Source organism: Bos indicus, chromosome 5, assembly GCF_029378745.1.
Source record: "Bos indicus isolate NIAB-ARS_2022 breed Sahiwal x Tharparkar chromosome 5, NIAB-ARS_B.indTharparkar_mat_pri_1.0, whole genome shotgun sequence".
NCBI classification, from domain to species: domain Eukaryota; kingdom Metazoa; phylum Chordata; class Mammalia; order Artiodactyla; family Bovidae; genus Bos; species Bos indicus.
In genome coordinates, this window is record NC_091764.1 from 95,284,798 (window position 1) to 95,306,676 (window position 21,879).

Sequence of the window (21,879 nt, forward strand, 5' to 3'; positions counted from 1 at the left end):
TGCGAAGAGTTGACTCATTGGAAAAGACTCTGATGCTGGGAGAGATGGAGGGCAAGAGGAGAAGGGGACGACAGAGGATGAGATGGCTGGATGGCATCACCAACTTGATGGACATGAGTTTCAGTGAACTCCTGGAGTTGGTGATGGACAGGGAGGCCTGGTGTGCTGCAATTCATGGGGTTGCAAAGAGTCAGACACAACTGAGCAACTGAACTGAACTGAATTGAAAGCATATAGAGTCAAAAGTGGCAGAATCAAGCTCCACCTATTGTTATTTAACTTTCTAGGAAAGATTTTTTCTGATTTATACAGATAATTGCTTCATCTCTTCTGTTTGGCCTACATAAATATGTTCACATAGTAGACGTGGTATCAAGGTTTAATATTAATAGCTGTATCAAGAATTGGCACATAAAAAATGGATGGATCAGGTACCCCCAGCCTTGTTCATTTAGCTACTCTGGGATCTTATTTATTCATTTTGATTTTTGAGATGACCCATCTTGCCTTGTAGCTGGTGCTCTGTAGACCTGTGTTAAAAACACAACTGAACACATGAAGAGCTGAATTAAAAGTACTGTAATGAAGCAGAAATGTGGAGAAGTGTTCAACCATGTGGTTCCTGCCTTTCTACTTCCTTTTTATGCAGACACCTATATTCACCCATCTTGCTTAAGAATAAAACTGCACAGCCTACCTTCAGAGTACAAAAAGGATAATGTTCTACAATGTATACTTGCACTGATTGGAGAGCTTGTGGAAAGCAAACAGACCATGCCATTAAGTGAGACAAAACCTTGAGTTTGCCTTTCTATTTATGTTCCAAGTTAAGCTTTCAGTTCAGTTTAGTTCAGTTCAGTCGCTCAGTCATGTCCGACTCTTTGCAGCCCCATGAATTGCAGCACGACAGACCTCCCTGTCCATCACCAACTCCCAGAGTTCATTCAAACTCATGTCCATTGAGTCGGTGATACCATCCAGCCATCTCATCCTCTGTCATCCCTTTCTCCTCCTGCCCCCAATCCCTCCCAGCATCAGAGTCTTTTCCAATGAGTCAACTCTTTGCATGAGGTGGCCAAAGTACTGAACTCCTTATTGCCAAATTCAGACTTAAATTGAAGAAAGTAGGGAAAACCACTAGACCATTCAGCTATGACCTAAATCAAATCCCTTATGATTATACAGCAGAAGTGAGAAATAGATTTAAGGGACTAGATCTGATTGATAGAGTGCCTGATGAACTATGGAATGAGGTTTGTGACATTGTACAGGAGACAGGGATCAAGACCATCCCCATGGAAAAGAAATGCAAAAAAGCAAAATGGCTGTCTGAGGAGGCCTTACAAATAGCCAAGAAAAGAAGAGAAGCAAAAAGCAAAGGAGAAAAGGAAAGATACAAGCATCTGAATGCAGAGTTCCAAAGAATAGCAAGGAGAGATAAGAAAGCCTTCTTCAGTGATCAATGCAAAGAAATAGAGGAAAACAACAGAGTGGGAAAGTCTAGAGATCTCTTCAAGAAAATTAGAGATACCAAGGGAACATTTCATGCAAAGATGGGCTCAGTAAAGGACAGAAATGGTATGGACCTAACAGAAGCAGAAGATATTAAGAAGAGGTGGTAAGAATACACAGAAAAAAACTGTACAAAAAAGAGTTTCACAACCCAGATAATCACGATGGTGTGACTACTCACATAGAGCCAGACATCCTGGAATGTGAAGTCAAGTGGACCTTAGAAAGCATCACTGTGAACAAAGCTAGTGGAGGTGATGGAATTCCATTTGAGCTATTTCAAATCCTGAAAGATGATGCTGTGAAAGTTAAGCTTAGTAACATTCAAATGTCAAATTCTCTGCTTCTTATAAAAGATGAATGAATTGCCTGAATTTATTTTAGCAACTATTCAGTGTATTTACATTGAATTTTTTGTAATATTTTTGATAAGAAAAAAAAAAAAAAGAATTAAGCAGGAGAGATAGGGTAGAAAGTGAGAGAATGTGGATGCTTTGGCCCAACTATTGAGGGGGATGAAAAGGGCTGCAGACCAGGGTTGAACCCTATTCTGTTTTGAAAAACTGTATTTATTTTATTATTTATTTGGCTGCATTGGGTCTTAGTTGTGGCATGCACGATTTTCAGTGTGTAATGTGGGATTTTTTTGTTGCAGCACTTGGGCTCAGTAGTTGCAAAGCACAGGCTTACCTGCTCCAAGGCCTGTGGGATCCTAGTTCCCTGACCAGGGATTGAACCCAAGTCCCGGGCATTGCAAGGCAGACTTTCAACCAGGGAAATCTCAGATCTTATTCTTGGTTGAATGACAAGGAGGGTGAGAGGTCCAGCTCCTGCCTTGCCCAGAATTCCATCCCTAAGGTTGAGGCACTTAGACCGCCTTTCTGATGCTCCAACTACACCCCTACCTTTGACCTGGTTCTTTGTGCTGTAAGCTAATTGCCTTTGTTCAAGGCTCTGGTTTTCCCCCATTTGTAACAAGGACAAGGGCTTGCCAGGTGGCTCACTGGTAAAGAATCCACCTGTCAATGCAGGGTACATGGGTTTGATCACTGGGTCAGGAAGATCCAGTGAAGAAGATGACAACACACTCCACTGTTCTTGCCTGGGAAATCCCATGGACAGAGGAGCCTGGAGGGCTATAGTCCATGAGGTTGCAAAGAGTCATACACGACTTAAGAGACTGAACAACAACAATAACAAGGATAAACTATGGTGTGACAGATTTCCCAACTCTAATAGAATGAAACTCTTTAAAAGCAGATGTACTAGAATTGTTGGTTACACAGAAAAAGAAAGCCATCAGCCACTCAGTTCAATCGCATCCTAGCATTATTCCTTTTTCTTTTTTTCCAGGGGTCTACTATGCAACTGCGTACTGGATGCCTACCGAGAAGACAATACAAGTCAAAAATGTCCTAGACAGGAAGGGGGATGCCTATGGCTTTTACAATAACTCTGTGAAAACCACAGGCTGGGGTATCCTGGAGATCAAAGCAGGGTACGGTTCTCAATCCCTGAGCAATGAGATCATCATGTTTGCTGCCGGCTTTTTGGAGGGCTACCTCACTGCTCCGTAAGTACCCCAGTCATGGTAGAGAACTGCAAGGCAACCTCTGTCCCTTTCTTTTTTCAGCAGTATCATTTTTCTTCCTAGCATTGTACACTAGAATTGAAAAGTCACCGTGGTCCTTCTCATATGATAGAAACATCAGAATTACATTTACAGGGACTTCCTTGGCAGTCCAGTTGTTAAGACTCCGAGCAGGGGGCCTGGGTTCAATCCCCGCTTGGGGAACTAAGATCCTAAGTTCTGTGCAGTATGGCCAAAAGTTAAAAAAAAAAAAAAAAAAAATCACAATTACATTTGTATCTATAATCATGCTGCCTAGAAGGAGCAAAGCCCCCAGTTGTGACATTTAAAACATTTCCCTCTCATGAAACTGTTGTAAAGACAGCTAAGTCATTTCATCTCACTAGTCATTTATTGTCAGGGAGAAAGCAAAAGGGAAGTGGAGTGGCTCTTTGAGAAGCACAAAACAGAGAGGATTAACTAAAATTTAATTAAAAATAAAATGTAAGAGCATTTATTTTTAACTGTTTCTTAGAATGATACTTTCAAGTGGGCAAATATTTTAAATTGAAATTTTGATGTCTTATCATGAATGTTCTATTGTTGTTTGATTCTTGAGTTCTTCCTTTGTCTAATGAAAATAACAAAAATGTAGTTATAATAATGCAATCATGATGCATCCTTTTTGGAGAATGCTTCCTTGAGGAAAGGAAAGTTGCAAATTATCAAACAAGCCTCATTCTTCCTTTGATATAAAATATCTTGAGGACTTGGCTTTCTTCTTTTTATGTTCTGTGACCTAGATCGCTGAGTGCAAGTTTAACCAAACCTCATTTTCCCCTGTTACAGCCTTAGTCATAGTAAACACAGTGCTGGTCTTAATCTGTTTCTAAGTGCTGGCAATTATATCAAATGTTGAATGGCTAATTACTGGGCTCTGGCTGCTGTGTGTTTTTTTTTTAACCTTAAACTAAAAATTCCTGTTTTTATCTTTCTACCAAATTTTTATTACCTTGCCATACAAGTCCCCGTAGTAGGGAACTCTCTATTTGGAGATGTAGAAAACAGTAAAGTGAATACAATGTTTAAAAACATGTTTAAAACTATTATTCTGCATATAACAATCCAGACTTTTTTCTTTTTCCCTCCAAATCCTTATCTGTTTCTGGATCCACTGAATTCTCATTGCATTCTTTTTAGAAGTTTTTATCTATTTATTTATTTTTGGCTGTGCTGGGTCTCGTTGCTGTGCAGGCTTTTCTCTAGTTGCGGAGAGTAGGAGCTCCTCTCTAGTTGTTGTGGGCAGGCTTCTCATTGTGGTGGCTTCTCTCATTACAGAGCACAGGCTCTAGGGCCCTCAGACTTCAGTAGTTGGGGCTCCCAGGCTTGAGAGCACAGGCTTAGTAGTTGAGGCACATGGGCTTAGTTGCCCCTCGGCTTGCGGAATCTTCCTGGATCAGGGATGGAATACAGGTGGAATCTGTCTGGCAGATGGATTCTTTACCACTGAGCCACCAAAGAAGCTCCTGATTTCAGACTCTGAATCCGCCTTCCCTAGGATCCTGTAGCAGCAGCCTGGGGATCGGGGATCAGGAGTGAGGGAGGGGCCAGCCTAGGAAGCTCACTCATTACAGGATCCTTTAGGAAACATTGGGAAATATTCTTGGCAGCATCTCTGCTGCAGAGAACACAGAAAAAGTGATTCAATCATTAATCCTATGGGAGTCTGAGAGGAAGGCACCCCTGTAGACCAGAGCAGCCAGGGAGGCTTTGTGGAAGCAGTGAGTGATGAGAACCCTTAGGCTTTAGCCAAAATCATTCAAGGTGGAAGGTAACAGAAGGGAGCACTGAAGAAAGGCACTCAGTCTGAAGAAGTTGCATTTACAGTGACCAGGAGTGGAAGCTCCAAGTGAGCAAGCAGGGACATCTGGTTTGAAAAGGCAGATGACAGCCATGTCATGGAAGCTCTGGGTAGAGGCCCATGTGACGGTGGTCATTCTCTACTTCAAGCAGAGTTCTCTTGAATTGGAAAGACAGCCTCTTTGTTCATCTCCATCTAGGATTTGTGAGTGTGGAAACTCTCCCCAGCTGCTCATGATGGGCTTCCCCTGTAGGTGGTACTAGGAGTCTGAGAGGAGCTCTGCTCTTCGCAGGACTTTGTTGTATCTCACAGAGCCCGAGAAGATGCTGGTGAGCAGGAAGTTGCCTGATAAAGGATAGAAGAGGGTGGAAGGAAGAGTGAGATCAATATTTGTATGTTTGAAGGAGAAGAAAAAGAAAGAGAGGAGGAGAGGACAAGAAGAAAAGAGGAAAGGAAGGAAGGAAGGATGGAACAGAACAGGAAAGAGGAGGAGGAGGAGGAGGAATAATTACAACCAAGGGATATCCCTGGCTGATCAGCGGTTAGGACTCTGTGCTCTCACTGCCGAGGGCCCAGGTTCAGTTGCTGGTTAGGGAACGAATTGCCCATGAGCTGTGCAACCAAATAAATAAATATATGCTACTATTTTTTTTTTAATTATAACCAAAACCCTCTTTTTATTTATTTTTTTTTCAATGTATGTTTTGGCTATGCTGGGTCTTCACTGTGGCACACCGGCTTAGTTCCCCAACCAAGGATCAAACACAGGTTCCCTTCATTGGAAGGCAGATTCTTAACCACTGGACCACCAGGGAAGTCCCCCAAACCTATCTTTAGAAGGGCATTTCCCATAAGCTCCTTTCAGAGGCTGTCATTCTGACTGCATTACTGAGAAGTTCAGTAAGTAAGGGAATTTCTGAATCAGCACACATTCCAAGGCTCTGCTCTGTGCCTTGCTCAAAGCTTGGAGCCACGGGATACGATGCAGCAAGTGTCAAACAGACCCCTGGCAATGGGTTGGGGAAGAGGGAGGAGAGGGAAGAGGTTACCAGTTTCCTGCCTCCTCTCTGATATGGTCCATGGGGTGAAGGCTTAGTACACATTCTGTGGTGCAAGAGTTTAATTTGAAGGAAGTGCCAAATGGAGTAGAGAGCTGGGGCTCACAGAGACAAGAGCTTTTGCAGGGAGATAGGGTGGGAGAGGCGGGGTGGAGGGTGGTGGTGGTATGGTTGGTGAGTGGCAACTGGAAGGATTCCTGGAATCGAGACTCTTAGACTGAAGGCCCCATCAAAGAAGGACTGCAGCAGTAAGAGCTCCATGCACTGTCTCAGCTGAGCAGGAAGGCAGTGGGACTCCCTCTGAGCAAAAGTATCCAGCATTCTCTGAAGCAAAGCAGAAATAGCTTAAAATATCAACCCTCTGGAAGGACTGTAGCCACAAACCAATGGTGGAGAAACAAGTCACAGGCTAGAGTCTTTTGTTTTCAGCTACACTGCTGCTGCTGCTGCTGCTAAGGTGCTTCAGTCATGTCCGACTCTGTGTGACCCCATAGATGGCAGCCCACCAGGCTCCCCCATCCCTGGGATTCTCCAGGCAAGAACACTGGAGTGGGTTGCCATTTCCTTCTCCAATGCATGAAAGTGAAAAGTGAAAGTGAAGTCGCTCAGTCGTTTCTGACTCTTAGCGTCCCATGGACTGCAGCCTACCAGACTCCTCCGCCCATGGGATTTTCCAGGCAAGAGTACTGGAGTGGGGTGCCATTGCCTTCTCTGTTCAGCTACACAAGGGGAGTTATATGAGAAGCAATAGCATCTTCATACCCAGGCATCATTTCATCCACTTAAAACATATACTGCTGGAGACTGTTTTGCAAAGTACAGTCCCACGTACCCAGACACAGCCTTGGTGCTAGGGCAAAGAAGGTGAGTTTGTGCCAGAGGCCAGAAGAAAGAGCTGCCTTGTTTCCCTCTCATTTTACAGAGTTGCTCAGGCAGCTACCAAGAGCAGTAGAAGGTATAGGCCTACCACTTTCTTCCATGTTTAAAATGGAGTGTTCCTTATAGTCTCCTGAACCTCCTAAGGGCAGAAGTGTGTGGAAGGTTGGAGATCGTGGAATGAACGACTTGAGATAGACAAGGATGTTGGTTTGACAACCTCGGAAAATATCATTTGAAATATGAAATATTCAAGAAACCAAATCAAAATGCAAAGACATATCCTCATATGCTCCATCATCACCTTTGAAGCATTCTGCAATTTGCTGCTTCTCTGAACTTTTACAACATTCTCCTGGGTCCAGCCCTTTGTATCAATACTTTATCCTGAAGCTCACGGCCATCTACCTGCGCTGCTTCTGCAGGGTGATCTTGTGTGGAGCAGCAGCACATCAGCTTAGAGCAGGCACTCACTGTTTTCAGGGGTTTCTCTCACTGGTTTGCTCTTCTTCATGCTCTACTCTCCCTCTTCTTTCCCTGCCCCACTCCCATCCCCCGAGGAACCCCCTCCCTGTGTGGTGCACCACGAATTTCACATGTGCCCATGAGCCGTGCCGTGATGCTCCTTCTGCCTCTTGCTCATCCCCTTCCTAGCAACTCTTCGAACTATGATTCCTAAGAGCCAGATGCTGCTCTTCACATCTCTACCGATCAAAATACTGCTCAACCTCCAAGACCCATCTCAGGTGCTGTCTCCTTGATGAAGCTCTTCCTGACTCCATTTCTACTGGGTCAAAGCCCCATCTTTCTCCTCCACCATCTGTTAGTGCTTTGGGGACAGGGTCCCCATCTTTCATCTGTGCATACCCAAGAAGCCCAGCACAGCACTTCTGCCACCAGCACTTACTTAACAGGCTTGTTAAGTTGAACTGAATCCTGTTGTTGTTCCAGTTTTATTAGAGATGAATCAGAAGTGTGAGCTACCTATTTCCATGTAATGCCCTGTCTAGCAGCCTTGGCCAGATGGAATTCTTTCCTCCTTTTTTCTTTTTTTTTAAACTCTACTGGGGTGGCTCCCTAAGAGTTGCAAATTAAGAGTCTCTGATGGCTCACTAATGAGGTAAAAGCTGATAAACAGCCATAGATTGGTTTTTAATAAAATGAGTCATGAGACCTTTGTGGAAAGAATGGTGATGAGGGTGTGGAGACCTGGTCTGCTCTAGTTTTTAGCAAAGCAGCTTATCTCATGCATTGCTGGAGCAGCTGCAGAAATGACTTCTTCAGGGTTTACGCAGCTTGGGTGAGTGAATTCCATGCAGCCAACACTTGTGAATATTACCTTGTGCTGGGCTCTGGGAACAGAGAGACAGTGGGGAGTGAGTTCCTCAGTACTTTGCTCACTCTTTTTAAGTTAATGTGTTGACACAACAGTTGCTGAAACTATGATGAAAAGATATTCTAGCAAGATTTTGACACAAGTAGAGAAAGTAGGGAAAGCAGTCAAAAGGTGGAACCTTTTCAATGTTTGTCTTACCATCAGATACTTCAAGAATCTCCTCCATACCCCCAAACTTGCTCCTTCTGATATTAGAAACTGACTATGGCTTCTGGTCAAGGCTGTAGACACAGCAAAGATAAGTAAGACACAGTTCCACCCTTAAAATTATCAAATGACACATCAACCAGTAATTATTTGGAAATTAACATGAACCACAAAATGGTGATGATGATGATAACGACTGGCATATATATATAATTTAAAATATGTCAAGCATTGTTCAAAACATTTTATATATGTTATATTACTTGTATGAGGTGTGTGTATGCTCAGTTGTGTCTGACTCTTTGTGACCCCGTGGGCTGTAGCCCACCAGGCTCCTCTGTCCATGGGCTTCTCCAGGCAAGAATACTGGAAAGTGAACGTGAAAGTGAAGTCACTCAGTCGTGTCCGACTCTTAGCAACCCCATGGACTACAGCCCACCAGGCCCTCCGTCCATGGGATTTTCCAGGCAAGAGTACTGGAGTGGGGTGCCATTGCCTTCTCCATTAACATCGGCTAGGCATATTATATTTACTTGGAGCTGGTATACTTGGTGACAGCCTTAGTGCCCTTGGACACGGTGTGCTTGGCCAGCTCCCCAGGTAGCAGCAAGCTCACGGTGGTCTGGATCTCCCTGGAGTGGGTTGCTATTTCCTCCTCTAGGCGATCTTCCTGACCCAGGAATTGAATGCACGACTCTTGTGTCTCCTGCATTGGCAAGTGGATTCTTTACCACTGAGCCATCTGGGAAGCCCATTAAATTATTTCATCCATAACAGTGCTATAAGATATATATTATTATTATCTTCCTATCATTGATGAGAAAACTAGGGCACAGAGAAGTTCAGTAACTAGCTGAAAGTCACAAAGCTAGTAAGCAGAAGCCAGGTTTGGAAACAAGCTATCTGGCTATGGAGTCCACGCACATGCACACAACACGTACAAACACAAATAGATTAATCACAATGGGAAATACTAGAGGAGCCCGTTCCTACTAAAGGAAGTAGGAAATCAAAACAGCTAGGAAAGAGTAGGAGAGAGCTCCTGACAAGCACTAAGTGAAACTCACTCAGTCGTGTCCGACTCTTTGTGACCCCATGGACTGTAGCCCACCAGGCTTTTCTGTCCATGTCATTTTCCAGGCAAGAATGCTGGAGTGGGCTATACCATATCAAGTGATATGGTATTAACATAATGCAGATAGATTTAAGGAAAAGTGGGCATACGAGTGTGTGAGAGATGGAAAGGTGGGTGAAGTCTCCGCCAGCTTAGGAGGAAACTTACTGACTTTACACACCATAGGAGCTGGAGCTAAATCTAACACATCCTTGATCTGGAGACTGGTGTGGGTTCTGTTTGATGAGAATTCAGAGACATGGAGAAGCTGGGAGTCTTTCATATGGTCGAAGAGCCCTGAAGGAGTAGGTCGAGCTTTAAGCTCAGAATTCAAAGCCTCTGCTCTTATCTGCTGTCCGGTGTTGCTATAACACACACGAAATGTAGAGTCCCAGGGCCAAGGGTCAGAGAAGGGCCTCAGCCTTCTGAGGGGGCTGTGAGTGGACTGTGTTCCTCAGGGCCCCTAGATGGGGCAGAATCAGGCGAAGCCTCCATTTCTGATCTCAAGGTACAGGTTTCTCTTCACCTGCTCTGAATGTCAGAATCAAAAAATTTAGCCCTCACCCAAAAAAGAAAGAAGCAATTTTAATAATCCTAGCCTAATTACCCTCCTCTATCTCCATCTGTCCTGTCTACTGTGCTGTGGACCTCTCAGCTCCACCCCCAAGTCAGGGTGAATGTTCCTCTGTTTCAGGGTTTCTCAGCCTCAGCACTTTAACATCAGGGATTGAATTATCCTTTGTTGTGCATTGTAGGATGTTTAGCAACGTCCTTGCTATTTACCCACTAGATGCCAATTGCACCTTCCCTCCCCCTATTGTGACAATGAAATATGTCTCCAGACATTGCCAAATGGATGGAAAAATCACTCCAGTTGAGAAACATGGCCTGTATTGAAATAGACTGAAAAGTAGAGAGGATCTAGAACTCTGAATGGAGCTGGGCAAGATGCAGTGGTGGAGACCTCAGCTAAAATGTATGACTTTTGTTTCTTTACCTGAGTGACCACTGTGGGTCAATAGCCCACAAACTATTTTTTTCCAAAAAAAAGAACTTCATTTTCACTTAAATCATTTTAATGTTAAGAGCCCATTCCTCCTCATGGCAAGAAATGTGACCATAGTTATTTCAATAAGAACAAAATAATTTATCATTGAGACTAAGTCAGTTCAAAATAGGCTTCCCAGGTAGTCCTAGGGGAATGAACCTGCCTGCCAATACAGGAGCATAAGAGACATGAGTTTAATCCCTGGGTTGGAAAGATCCCCTAGAGGAGGGCATGGCCACGCACTCCAGTATTCTTGCCTGGAGATTCCAATGGACAGAGGGTCACAAAGAATCAGACTTGACTGAGCACGCACCCACAAGCAGTTCAGAATATTACACTCCTGTCCCAAACACTTGTCTCCAGAATGGACTGGTTTTACTGAGGCATCATGGAGGGAGGGGAGATGTTTAAGTAGTGATTGTCTGTCTTGTGTCCTTCTCTGGAGCATCTACGGAAGTGGAAGGATCTCACTGAGTCTTTAGCTTTGGTGTTTCCCCACCTGACATCAGATGAGGCTTCCATGGTCTCCCTGGTCTCCAGTTGCACAATCAATGCCATTGACGCTGCGATAGTCACCCCAAGTGTTAGTCCTCTGCCCCGAGAAGGTTCATCAGCTCCCAGTGTCCTCTTATTCCACCCTAGACCTGACAAGAGCAACTTTGGCTGCCCGCTAAAACTCAAGGTGGGTGCAGAGTTTGCTGCATTTAGCTCATGAGCCCAGACAGTCCAGGAAGCCATCTCTGCTTCCCCAGGCAACCTTGGAGGGGAAACATCAGGGCTCTTGCTTCTAAGCAACTAAATCAAGTCACCCAACATACCTGTAGTTTCTGCATTCCATTCCCCTGAACTATGAGGCCAGGGCAGAAGATCTCTTACCTGTCACCCACATACCTGTCTAGCTTTATTGCTGTTCTCTCCCTCCATTTTAGAGGTGATAGAAAAGGGATCAACTTGATAGAGAATATGGCAGCATAAGAGATATATAAATAAAAGTTAAATGCAATTCCTCAATTAAAAAAAAATACTTAAAAATAATTTGAAGGAAATGGCCTCATGAAGTTTGTTGACGTCAAGGACCATAAGAGATTTCAAAGGATTTTAATGTTTTTTGCCTGGATCTGCTGGGCCCTTGTCCTTGAAACAAATACTTTAAATATGCTTAAGGAAAACTTGAAGAATTGTTTTCTTTTGCTTTGTAATCAGTATATTAAAGAGACATTCATATATTTCAAGAATTGCTTAAATCCTGATACCCAGTTGCAGTGCTAGAAACTCTTAGATAAAGGATATCTAGATTTCCACTGTGCTGAGGGCCAAATTCCCATTTTTGAAAGCTGAGTCATGGCCTGCTTACAGTGCTGAACTCTAGGTCAACAAAAGCCTCAGGCTTCCCATGTGGCGCAAGTGGTAAAGAACCCACCAGATAATGCAGGAGACTCAAGAGATTAGGTTCAATCCTTGGGTCGGGAAAATTACCTGGAGTAGGAAATGGCAACCCATTACAATATTCTTGCCTGGAAAATTCCATAGACAGAGAGGCCTGGTAGGCTACAGTGCATGGGGTCACAAAGAGTCGAACAAGACTCAGCACAGCACAGCACAGTACAGTACAAAAAGCATCAAATGAAAACCAGAACTCAGACTTTAGGTAAAATTCCAGTCCAGAGAGTGCAAGGAGCTCACAATTCGACCTACTCTGCTCTAAATTTAGAGCAAATGGTAGACAAAATGTGCCACAAGAGAGCTTCGTGGTAATATAGCTGGTCCCCCAAACAGGGTTGAACAACTCTTGAACCAGAAATGGGGCAGAAAACAAAGAGAGGGAGTATGGATCTGCTGGGCCCTTGTCCTTGGGACAAACACTTTAAATATGCTTAAGGAAAACTTGAAGAATTGTTTTCTTTTGCTTTGTAATCAGTATATTAAAGAGACATCCATACATTTCAAGAATTGCTTAAATTCTGATACCCAGATTTAAGCTTGTGAACATATGATTTTAAACATACAATCAAAGCTATTCATCATAATTTGCTATAGTACCAACATTAAATTACAGTTACTCTGGAGTATAAGTTAAATGGTTTAAAGTAAGCCTACAACATACCTACAAAAACACCTTCCTATCTCATACATGCAAATTACTTCTCCATGTAAAGGCCTCATCACTCTAAGTTTCCCTGCTCCAGAAGTCACTACTCTAAGGCTTACTGTGGTCTGAAGAGAAGGGGGAGGGAAAAAAAGTAACAAGGACCGATAGCTATATATATTAATAAAAGACGACACAGCAGAAGAGAATGCAATTCTATAAATGCAAGCCCTCAAGAAGCAGCATGTTATGATAAACCCCTTCTTTAGAAAGGCATCATTTCTATCACTGATAGCACAGGCTAAATTAAATTGTACAGCATGCCATCTTCAAATAACAGTTGAGGCAATAGAATAAATATAGAAGCATCACAGTGAATCCCACTTAATACAACTATACAGACCAACACTTCTCTACAAATTAAGTTCTTTGTCTGACTGCCAGTTAAATACAATTTTAATTTCATAGCTTAACAATTAAGGGTCATACCCTGAAGTCAATACATATACCTGGCATTTCAGTCTAAGCTATTCCATGTACATAGCTGAAATCAATTACAAAGTATGGCCTAACAAATGCTATGCTAAGTCACTTCAGTCGTGTCCGACTCTGTGCGACCCCATAGACGGCAGCCCATCAGGCTCCCCCGTCCCTGGGATTCTCCAGGCAAGAGTACTGGAGTGGGCTGCCATTTCCTTCTCCAATGCATGAAAGGGAAAAGTGAAAGTGAAGTCGCTCAGTCGTGTCCGACTCTTAGCGACCCCATGGATTGCAGCCTAACAGGCTCCTCCGTCCTTGGGATTTTCCAAGCAAGAGTACTGGAGTGGGGTGCCATTGCCTTCTCCGAACAAATGCTAGGGGAAATTTTTTAAAGTAGTTTTTACAAGTATTAAACTTATCTTGCACACTTAAGTCATCATACATACAGGGCGAAGTCAGAGCTTTTATATTCCAGTTTATTCTTCATTTAACTTTTAAAACACTACTATAGTTGAATATTAAAACAAAAGCAAGTAGTGAGCATATTATGATTATAGCCCTTCACTCAATCACTACTGCAAATAAAACACTCGCAGTGAGTGTTATTCACGGACCCTACTAAGAGGTCTGACACTGAACACCACCCCTAGGATGATGTTCATCATCCACATATGCTTCTCCGTTGTAATGGTGCCATCGTTCCTGATTTGGATCAAAGTCCACTAATTCTACCTGGTCCATTTCATCAGTCTCTTCTACCTCCTTCCTCTCAGGCAGAAATTTTTCCAGCAAAGAGAGTTCATCAGGAGAGAGAAAGCCATTCTCAGGAAAGTTTACCTTAAATTCAATGATTAGGCGACCCTTTTCATATGGCCTATGATAAATTGGCATGCCTTCATTTAGCACACACTTGAGATCTCCATGGGTAACAATCTGACCTGGATGAGAAGTGATGACTATGATTCAGTTGTCAAGAGTAGATATTGGCTTCTGGAAGCCACACAATGCCTCAGTCAACTGTATATCCATACACATGAAAAGGTCTTCTCCTTGTTGAGTAAAAACAGCATGGTCCTTCTGATCTAAAGCAAGGATAATATCTCCTGGCTCCGGTCCTGGTTCTTGGTCTCCTTCACCATGGAATGTTATCTTGTGGCCATCTTTCACGCCTTTGTCAATATGAACTTCTAGAATTTTCTTTTCTCAAACTGTCTTCCTTCTGTTGTGGCTTTTACATCTATCTTTAGGACTGATCCACTCCCCATGGCCCTGGCAGTCCATGCAGACAGACTGAATTTGCTGAACCATTCTAGGTCTTATTTGATGAATTCTTATTTGTATTCCAGTACTTTGGCAACTGGGACAGCATTCTGCCACTCCTTTCTTACCACTTCAGCCTTCACATTTGTCACAAATCACATTCTTTTGCAGAGCTACTTTTCTTGTTGCACCATTATATAAAAAGGTTACTGCAAGTTGACGCACAACGTTTTTACCTCCCTCTCTCTCTCTGCATCCTGTCTCCTCCTCTGAAAAACATATCAAAGATGTCCGTGGGGGAGCCCAAACCACCACCTGCTCCACCGTCTTTAATTGCCTGTTCTCCTCCTTTGTCGTATGATTCCCTTTTCTTTGCATCAGAGAGCACTTCATAAGCTTGAGAAATCCATTAAAATGTCTCACCTTCATTTGGATTCTTATCAGGGTGGTACTTCAAGGCCAGTTTCCTGTAAGCCTTTTTCAATTCTTCTTGGGTGGCATTGGGTTTGACCCCCAAGACATCATAAGAAGTAGTTTTTTTCACCATTTTCACCTGCCAATTAGCAGGCCGATGCCAGTGTCAGGGAGTGGGGAGGAGCGAGTTGCTGTGCACAGCTCAGGCAGCCACAGCTCCTCCGCCTCTCACTGGGCCCTTGTCTTTGGGACAAACACTTTAAATATGCTTAAGGTACTCTAAGTTATAAATGAAGGAAAACTTGAAGAATTAGTGGGACAAGAAGGAAGATAAGAAGACAGGTAGATATTTAATAAGAACTTGTTTGAAATATAAATGAAAATTAGGGAAATTAATTTTTTAAAATATTAATAAGTGGGTAAACCTTGGCCAAGACAAAGTCAGAGAAATAATTTCTGAATCAAACACTGGTATTGAGGGATTTACATAGTACACTGCCCAGAGAGAGAAAGGGGTAAAAATAACGAGAGAGCTGTTATTAAATAGAGAGATTTGATTAAGAAACTCCAACATATGTCTATCAGAAGCCCCAGAAAAAAACAATATAAACAAAAATTGGAGGGAATTTCAGATAAGGAGGAGTTAACAGGGTAGTAGTTGAGAATTGATCAAAATTGAAAAAGACGTGAAGGGAATTCCCTATGGCCTAGTGGTTAGGATTCCAGGCTTTCACTGCCATGGCCCAAGTTCAGTTCCTGCTTGGGGAACCGAGATCCTGCAAATCACCCAGTGCAGCCAAAGCAAAGAAAGGAAAAAACAAAAAACAAAACACTTTCAGTGTTCCCCAGCAGTCCAGTGGTTAGGATTGAACACTTTCACTGCCATGGGCCCAGGTTCGATTCCCTGGTCAGGGACCTAAGATCCCACAAGGTACGTAGTGCAGCAAAAACACAACAAATAAACAAAGGAGTCCTTGGTTAGAAGACACAGCCTATTAAATTGCTACAACCCAGAGGGTGAAACTACAGAGAACTGAGGATAAAGGGAATAATTTTATCTTTATCAACTGAGCTATCAGGGAAGCCCAATATTTTTAAAGTACTAAGGAAAAATAACTAGAGTTTTAAAACCATTTAAATTATCCAAGAGCAAGGGCAAAATAAGGATATTTTTAGATAAATAAAATATTTCACCATGCCCAGACTTCTATTAACCTGTTGATATTATAGGACATACACTGACAAGAATAGCAGGAGGGAATATTTGGGATATAAGGAACAATCATTAACACAAGAAAGAAAGAAAATAAGATTTAATTGTAAAACTTTGAAAAATTTTAATTTTTTTAATTGAAAAGGTAAAACTAAATCTTCTAACAATAACATGATGGATGATGTCAATGGGTAGGTAAAGCTTGCTAAGATGTATATGTTTGGAGGAGAGAAATATAAAATTCATTTAGATTTTATATGGGAATTCCCTGGTAGTCCACTGGTTGACTCTGTGCTTCCATTGCAGGGGCACCGGTTGCTCCCTGGTCGGGGAACTAAGATCTCATCTGCCACTTTGTGCAGCCAAAAACAAACAAAAATTCACTTAGATTTTATAATAAAATGCATAGTTATGAATGTTTTTGAAATTTTTAATGATGGTTGCCCTTAGGATCGGAGAAGGCAATGGCACCCCACTCCAGTACTCTTGCTTGGAAAATCCCATGGATGGAGGAGCCTGGTAGGCTGCAGTCCATGGGGTCGAGAAGAGTCGGACACGACTGAGCGACTTCACTTTTACTTTTCACTTTCCTGCATTGGAGAAGGAAATGGCAACCCACTCCAGTGTTCTTGCCTGGAGAATCCCAGGGACAGGGGAACCTGGTGGGCTGCTGTCTATGGGGTCGAACAGAGTCGGACACGACTGAAGTGACGCACCAGCAGCAGCAGCAGCAGCCCTCAGGGTGGACATACAGCTGACCCTTGAACAATGCTGGGGTTAGAGGCATTGGTACACCCATCCCCAGCCCTATGCAATCAAAAACCCTCATGTAGACTTATAATTGGCCCTCCATATTTAAAGAGTATGTATTTTTTTCTTTATCCACATGTAAGTGGACCCTTGTAATACAAACACATGTTGTTCAAAAGTCAATTGTACATTTTATGGCTTCTAAATTAGCAGAAGCTAAAAGAAGGATAATAAAATGTTATCTAATAGGGAAAATATAAAAGAACGATGAAGAAAGGGATGGTAATTGGAAAACAGGACAGATTATAAAATGAATATTATAAAAATGAATCCAAGTATATTAAAATCACAATAGATGTAAAAGGATTATTTTCATTAATTAAAAATGTTCAAAAAAATAAATAAATAAAAACGTTCAATTGAGGAGATGTTGGTCAAGGACACTAACATGCCACCAGTAGGTAAATAAGTCCTAGAGATCTAAGGCACAGTGTAGTGGTTGTAATCAACCATCCTGATTGTAAACTTCAGAGCTGCCAAGAGATTAGATCTTAATTGTTCTCATCACAAAAAATGAAATTATAATTATGTACCACGATAGACGGAGAAGGCAATGGCAACCCACTCCAGTGCTCTTGCCTGGAAACTCCCATGGATGGAGGAGCCTGGTAGGCTGCAGTCCATGGGGTCGTGAAGAGTCAGACATGACTGAGCGACTTCCCTTTCACTTTTCACTTTCATGCATTGGAGAAGGAAATGGCAACTCACTCCAGCGTTCTTGCCTGGAGAATCCCAGGGAAGGAGGAGCCTGGTAGGCTGCCGTCTGTGCGGTCACACAGAGTCAGACACGACTGAAGTGACTTAGCAGTAGCAGCAGCAGCAACCATGATAGAGGTGTTAACTAATACTATGGTGGCAATCATACTGAAACAGATAAATGTATCAAATCATTACACAATGTTATATGTCAAGTATAGCTCACCAAAAATGCTTACTGTATATCATATGAGGGACATTTAATTTTTAAAATAAGTTTTAAAGAAGCTCAAATAGCCAATAATCCTGAGGGGAATGGAAATTAAAACAACATATCATTTCAAATACATCAAATTGTTGAAAATTTGAAAGTCTGATATGCCAAGTGTTGGTGAGGCTATGGAACAAAGAGAAATCTAACATGTAGTTCAGAAGAATGTAATTTGGTACAATCACTATGGAGAACAATTTGGCAATATCTATAACTCTAGGTATATAGAATATTCACCCCAGCATTTTTATATGTGTGTGTGTATATATATATATTCTAGAAAAACAAATGTGTAAAAAGAGATATTTACAAGAATGTTTGAAGTTGTATTATAATAGTGAAAAATTAAAAACCAGTTAAATGTTTATCATCAGATCAGATCAGTCACTCAGTCATGTCCGACTCTTTGCGACCCCATGAATCGCAGCACGCCAGGCCTCCCTGTCCATCACCAACTCCCGGAGTTCACTCAGACTCATGTCCATCGAGTCAGTGATGCCATCCAGCCATCTCATCTTATGTCGTCCCCTTCTCCTCCTGCCCCCAATCCCTCCCAGCATCAGAGTCTTTTCCAATAAGTCAACTCTTCGCATGAGGTGGCCAAAGTACTGGAGTTTCAGGTTCAGCATCATTCCTTCCAAAGAAATCCCAGGGCTGATCTCCTTCAGAATGGACTGGTTGGATCTCCTTGCAGTCCATGGGACTCTCGAGAGTCTTCTCCAGCACCACACTTCAATAGCATCAATTCTTTGGTGCTCAGCTTTCTTCACAGTCCAACTCTCACATCCATACATGACCACTGGAAAAACCATAGCCTTGACTAGATGAACCTTTGTTGGCAAAGTAACGTCTCTGCTTTTGAATATGCTATCTAGGTTGGTCATAACTTTCCTTCCAAGGAGTAAGCGTCTTTTAATTTCATGGCTGCAGTCACCATCTGTAGTGATTTTGGAGCCCAGAAAAATAAAGTCTGCCACTGTTTCCACTGTTTCCCCATCTATTTCCCATGAAGTGGTGGGACCAGATGCCATGATCTTCGTTTTCTGAATGTTGAGCTTTAAGCCAACTTTTTCACTCTCCACTTTCACTTTCATCAAGAGGCTTTTGAGTTCTTCACTTTCTGCCATAAGGGTGGCGTCATCTGCATATCTGAGGTTATTGAGATTTCTCCTAGCAATCTCGATTCCAGCTTGTGTTTCTTCCAGTCCAGCGTTTCTCATGATGTACTCTGCATATAAGTTAAATAAACAGGGTGACAATATACAGCCTTGACGAACTCCTTTTCCTATTTGGAACCAGTCTGTTGTTCCATGTCCAGTTCTAACTGTTGCTTCCTGACCTGCATACAGATTTCTCAAGAGGCAGATCAGGTGTTCTGGTATTCCCATCTCTTTCAGAATTTCCCACAGTTTATTGTGATCCACACAGTCAAAGGCTTTGGCATAGTCAATAAAGCAGAAACAGATATTTTCCTGGAACTGTCTTGATTTTTCAATGATCCAGGGGATGTTGGCAATTTGATCTCTGGTTCCTCTGCCTTTTCTAAAACCAGCTTGAACATCTAGAAGTTCATGGTTCACATATTGCTGAAGCCTGGCTTGGAGAATTTTGAGCATTACTTTACTAGCGTGTGAGATGAGTGCAATTGTGCGGTAGTTTCAACATTCTTTGGCATTGCCTTTCTTTGGGTTTGGAATGAAAACTGACCTTTTCTGGTCCTGTGGCCACTGCTGAGTTTTCCAAATTTGCTGGCATATTGAGTGCAGCACTTTCACAGCATCATCTTTCAGGATTTGAAATAGCTCAACTGGAATTCCATCACCTCCACTAGCTTTGTTCATAGTGATGCTTTCTAAGGCCCACTTGACTTCACATTCCAGGATGTCTGGCTCTAGGTCAGTGATCACACCATCGTGATTCTCTGGGTCATGAAGATCTTTTTTGTACACTTCTTCTGTGTATTCTTGCCATCTCTTCTTAATATCTTCTGCTTCTGTTAGGTCCATACCATTTCTGTCCTTTATCGAGCTCATCTTTGCATGAAATGTTCCTTTGGTATCTCTGATTTTCTTGAAGAGATCTCTAGTCTTTCCCATTCTGTTGTTTCCCTCTATTTCTTTGCATTGATCGCTGAGGAAGGCTTTCTTATCTCTCCTTGGTATTCTTTGGAACTCTGCATTCAGATGCTTGTATCTTTCCTTTTCTCCTTTGCTTTCTGCTTCTCTTCTTTTCATAGCTATTTGTAAGTCCTCCCCAGACAGCCATTTTGCTTTTTTGCACTTCTTTTCTATGGGAATGGTCTTGATCCCTGTCTCCTGTACAATGTCACGAACCTCATTCCATAGTTCATCAGGCACTCTATCTATCAGATCTAGGCCCTTAAATCTATTTCTCACTTCCACTGTATAATCATAAGGGATTTGATTAGGTCATACCTGAATGGTCTAGTGGTTTTCCCTACTTTCTTCAATATAAGTCTGAATTTGGCAATAAGGAGTTCATGGTCTGAGCCACAGTCAGCTCCTGGTCTTGTTTTTGTTGACTGTATAGAGCTTCTCCATCTTTGAGTGCAAAGAATATAATCAATCTGATTTCGGTGTTGACCATCTGGTGATGTCCATGTATAGAGTCTTCTCTTGTGTTGTTGGAAGAGGGTGTTTGCTATGACCGGTGCATTTTCTTGGAAAAACTCTATTAGTCTTTGCCCTGCTTCATTCCCTCTTCCAAGGCCAAATTTGCCTGTTATTCCAGGTATTTCTTGACTTCCTACTTTTGCATTCCAGTCCCCTATAATGAAAAGGACATCTTTTTGGGGTGTTAGTTCTAAAAGGTCTTGTAGGTCTCCATAGAACCGTTCAGCTTCTTCAGCGTTACTGGTTGGGGCATAGACTTGGATTACTGTGATATTGAATGGTTTGCCTTGGAAACAAACAGAGATCATTCTGTCATTTTTGAGATTGCATCCAAGTACTGTATTTCGGAGTCTTTTGTTGACCATGATGGCCACTCCATTTCTTCTGAGGGATTCCTGCCCGCAGTAGTAGATACAATGGTCATCTGAGTTAAATTCACCCATTCCAGTCCATTTGAGTTCGCTGATTCCTAGAATGTCAACATTCACTCTTGCCATCTCTTGTTTGACCACTTCCAATATGCCTTGATTCATGGACCTGACATTCCAGGTTCCTATGCAATATTGCTCTTTACAGCATTGGACCTTGCTTCTATCACCAGTCACATCCACAGCTGGGTATTGTTTTTGCTTTGGCTGCATCATAGGACTGCATAAATGAATTTTTACATAGTCATAGTATGGAATACCATCAGCACATGAAAATAATAAATTTAATCTGATAATAACATAGATAATTCTTTTAAAATGTCATATGGAGGGGTGGGAGGTGTGAAGGAGGTTCAAGAGGGAGGGGATGTATGTATACCTATCACTGATTCATGCTGATATATGGCAGAAACAAACACAATATTGTAAAGCAATTATCCTCCAACTAAAGTATTTAAAAAAAGAGTTGACCATGTTATTTAGACCACTTCCAGAATAAATTATATTAATGTAATTTAATACTATAGATTTGTATTAAATAAATATTATGACACTAAATGCAAAAAATTTTAAAAATGTCATGTGGAAACAACAAGTTAGAGTGGTAGATGGTATGATATTATTTATTTGTTTATATATGTTCTGAAACATGATAAATAATGCTATACATTCAGTTTAGTTCAATCGCTCAGTCATGTCCAACTCTTTGCAACCCCATGAATTGCAGCACACCAGGCTTCCCTGTCCATCACCAACTCCCAGAGCTTGCTCAAACTCATATCCAGTAAGTTGGGGTGCCATCCAGCCATCTCATCCTCTGTTGTCCCCTTCTCCTCCTGCCTTCAATCTTTCCCAGCGTCAGGGTCTTTTCCAGTGAGTCAGTTCCTCGAATCAGGTGGCCAAAGTATTGGAGCTTCAGCTTCAGCATCAGTCCTTCCAATTCAGGACTGATTTCCATTACAATTGACTGGTTTGATCTCCTTGCAGTGCAAGGGACTCTCAAGAG

General features: G+C 42.2%; 1 protein-coding gene and 1 pseudogene across 4 annotated transcripts in view; one reads left to right on the forward strand and one right to left on the reverse strand.

Moving 5' to 3' along the window:
* The window catches only part of PLBD1 (phospholipase B domain containing 1), an 89,193-nt gene that overhangs the window by 25,359 nt on the left and 41,955 nt on the right, over window positions 1–21,879 (forward strand). For all 4 annotated transcript variants that reach the window (XM_070790047.1, XM_070790045.1, XM_070790048.1 and 1 more), the window contains exon 2: window positions 2,866–3,085. In XM_070790047.1, coding sequence (XP_070646148.1) covers window positions 2,866–3,085 — 220 coding nt within the window. The remainder of the gene's footprint in view (window positions 1–2,865; window positions 3,086–21,879) is intronic.
* On the reverse strand, window positions 12,618–15,111 carry LOC109559634 (dnaJ homolog subfamily A member 1 pseudogene; annotated as a pseudogene).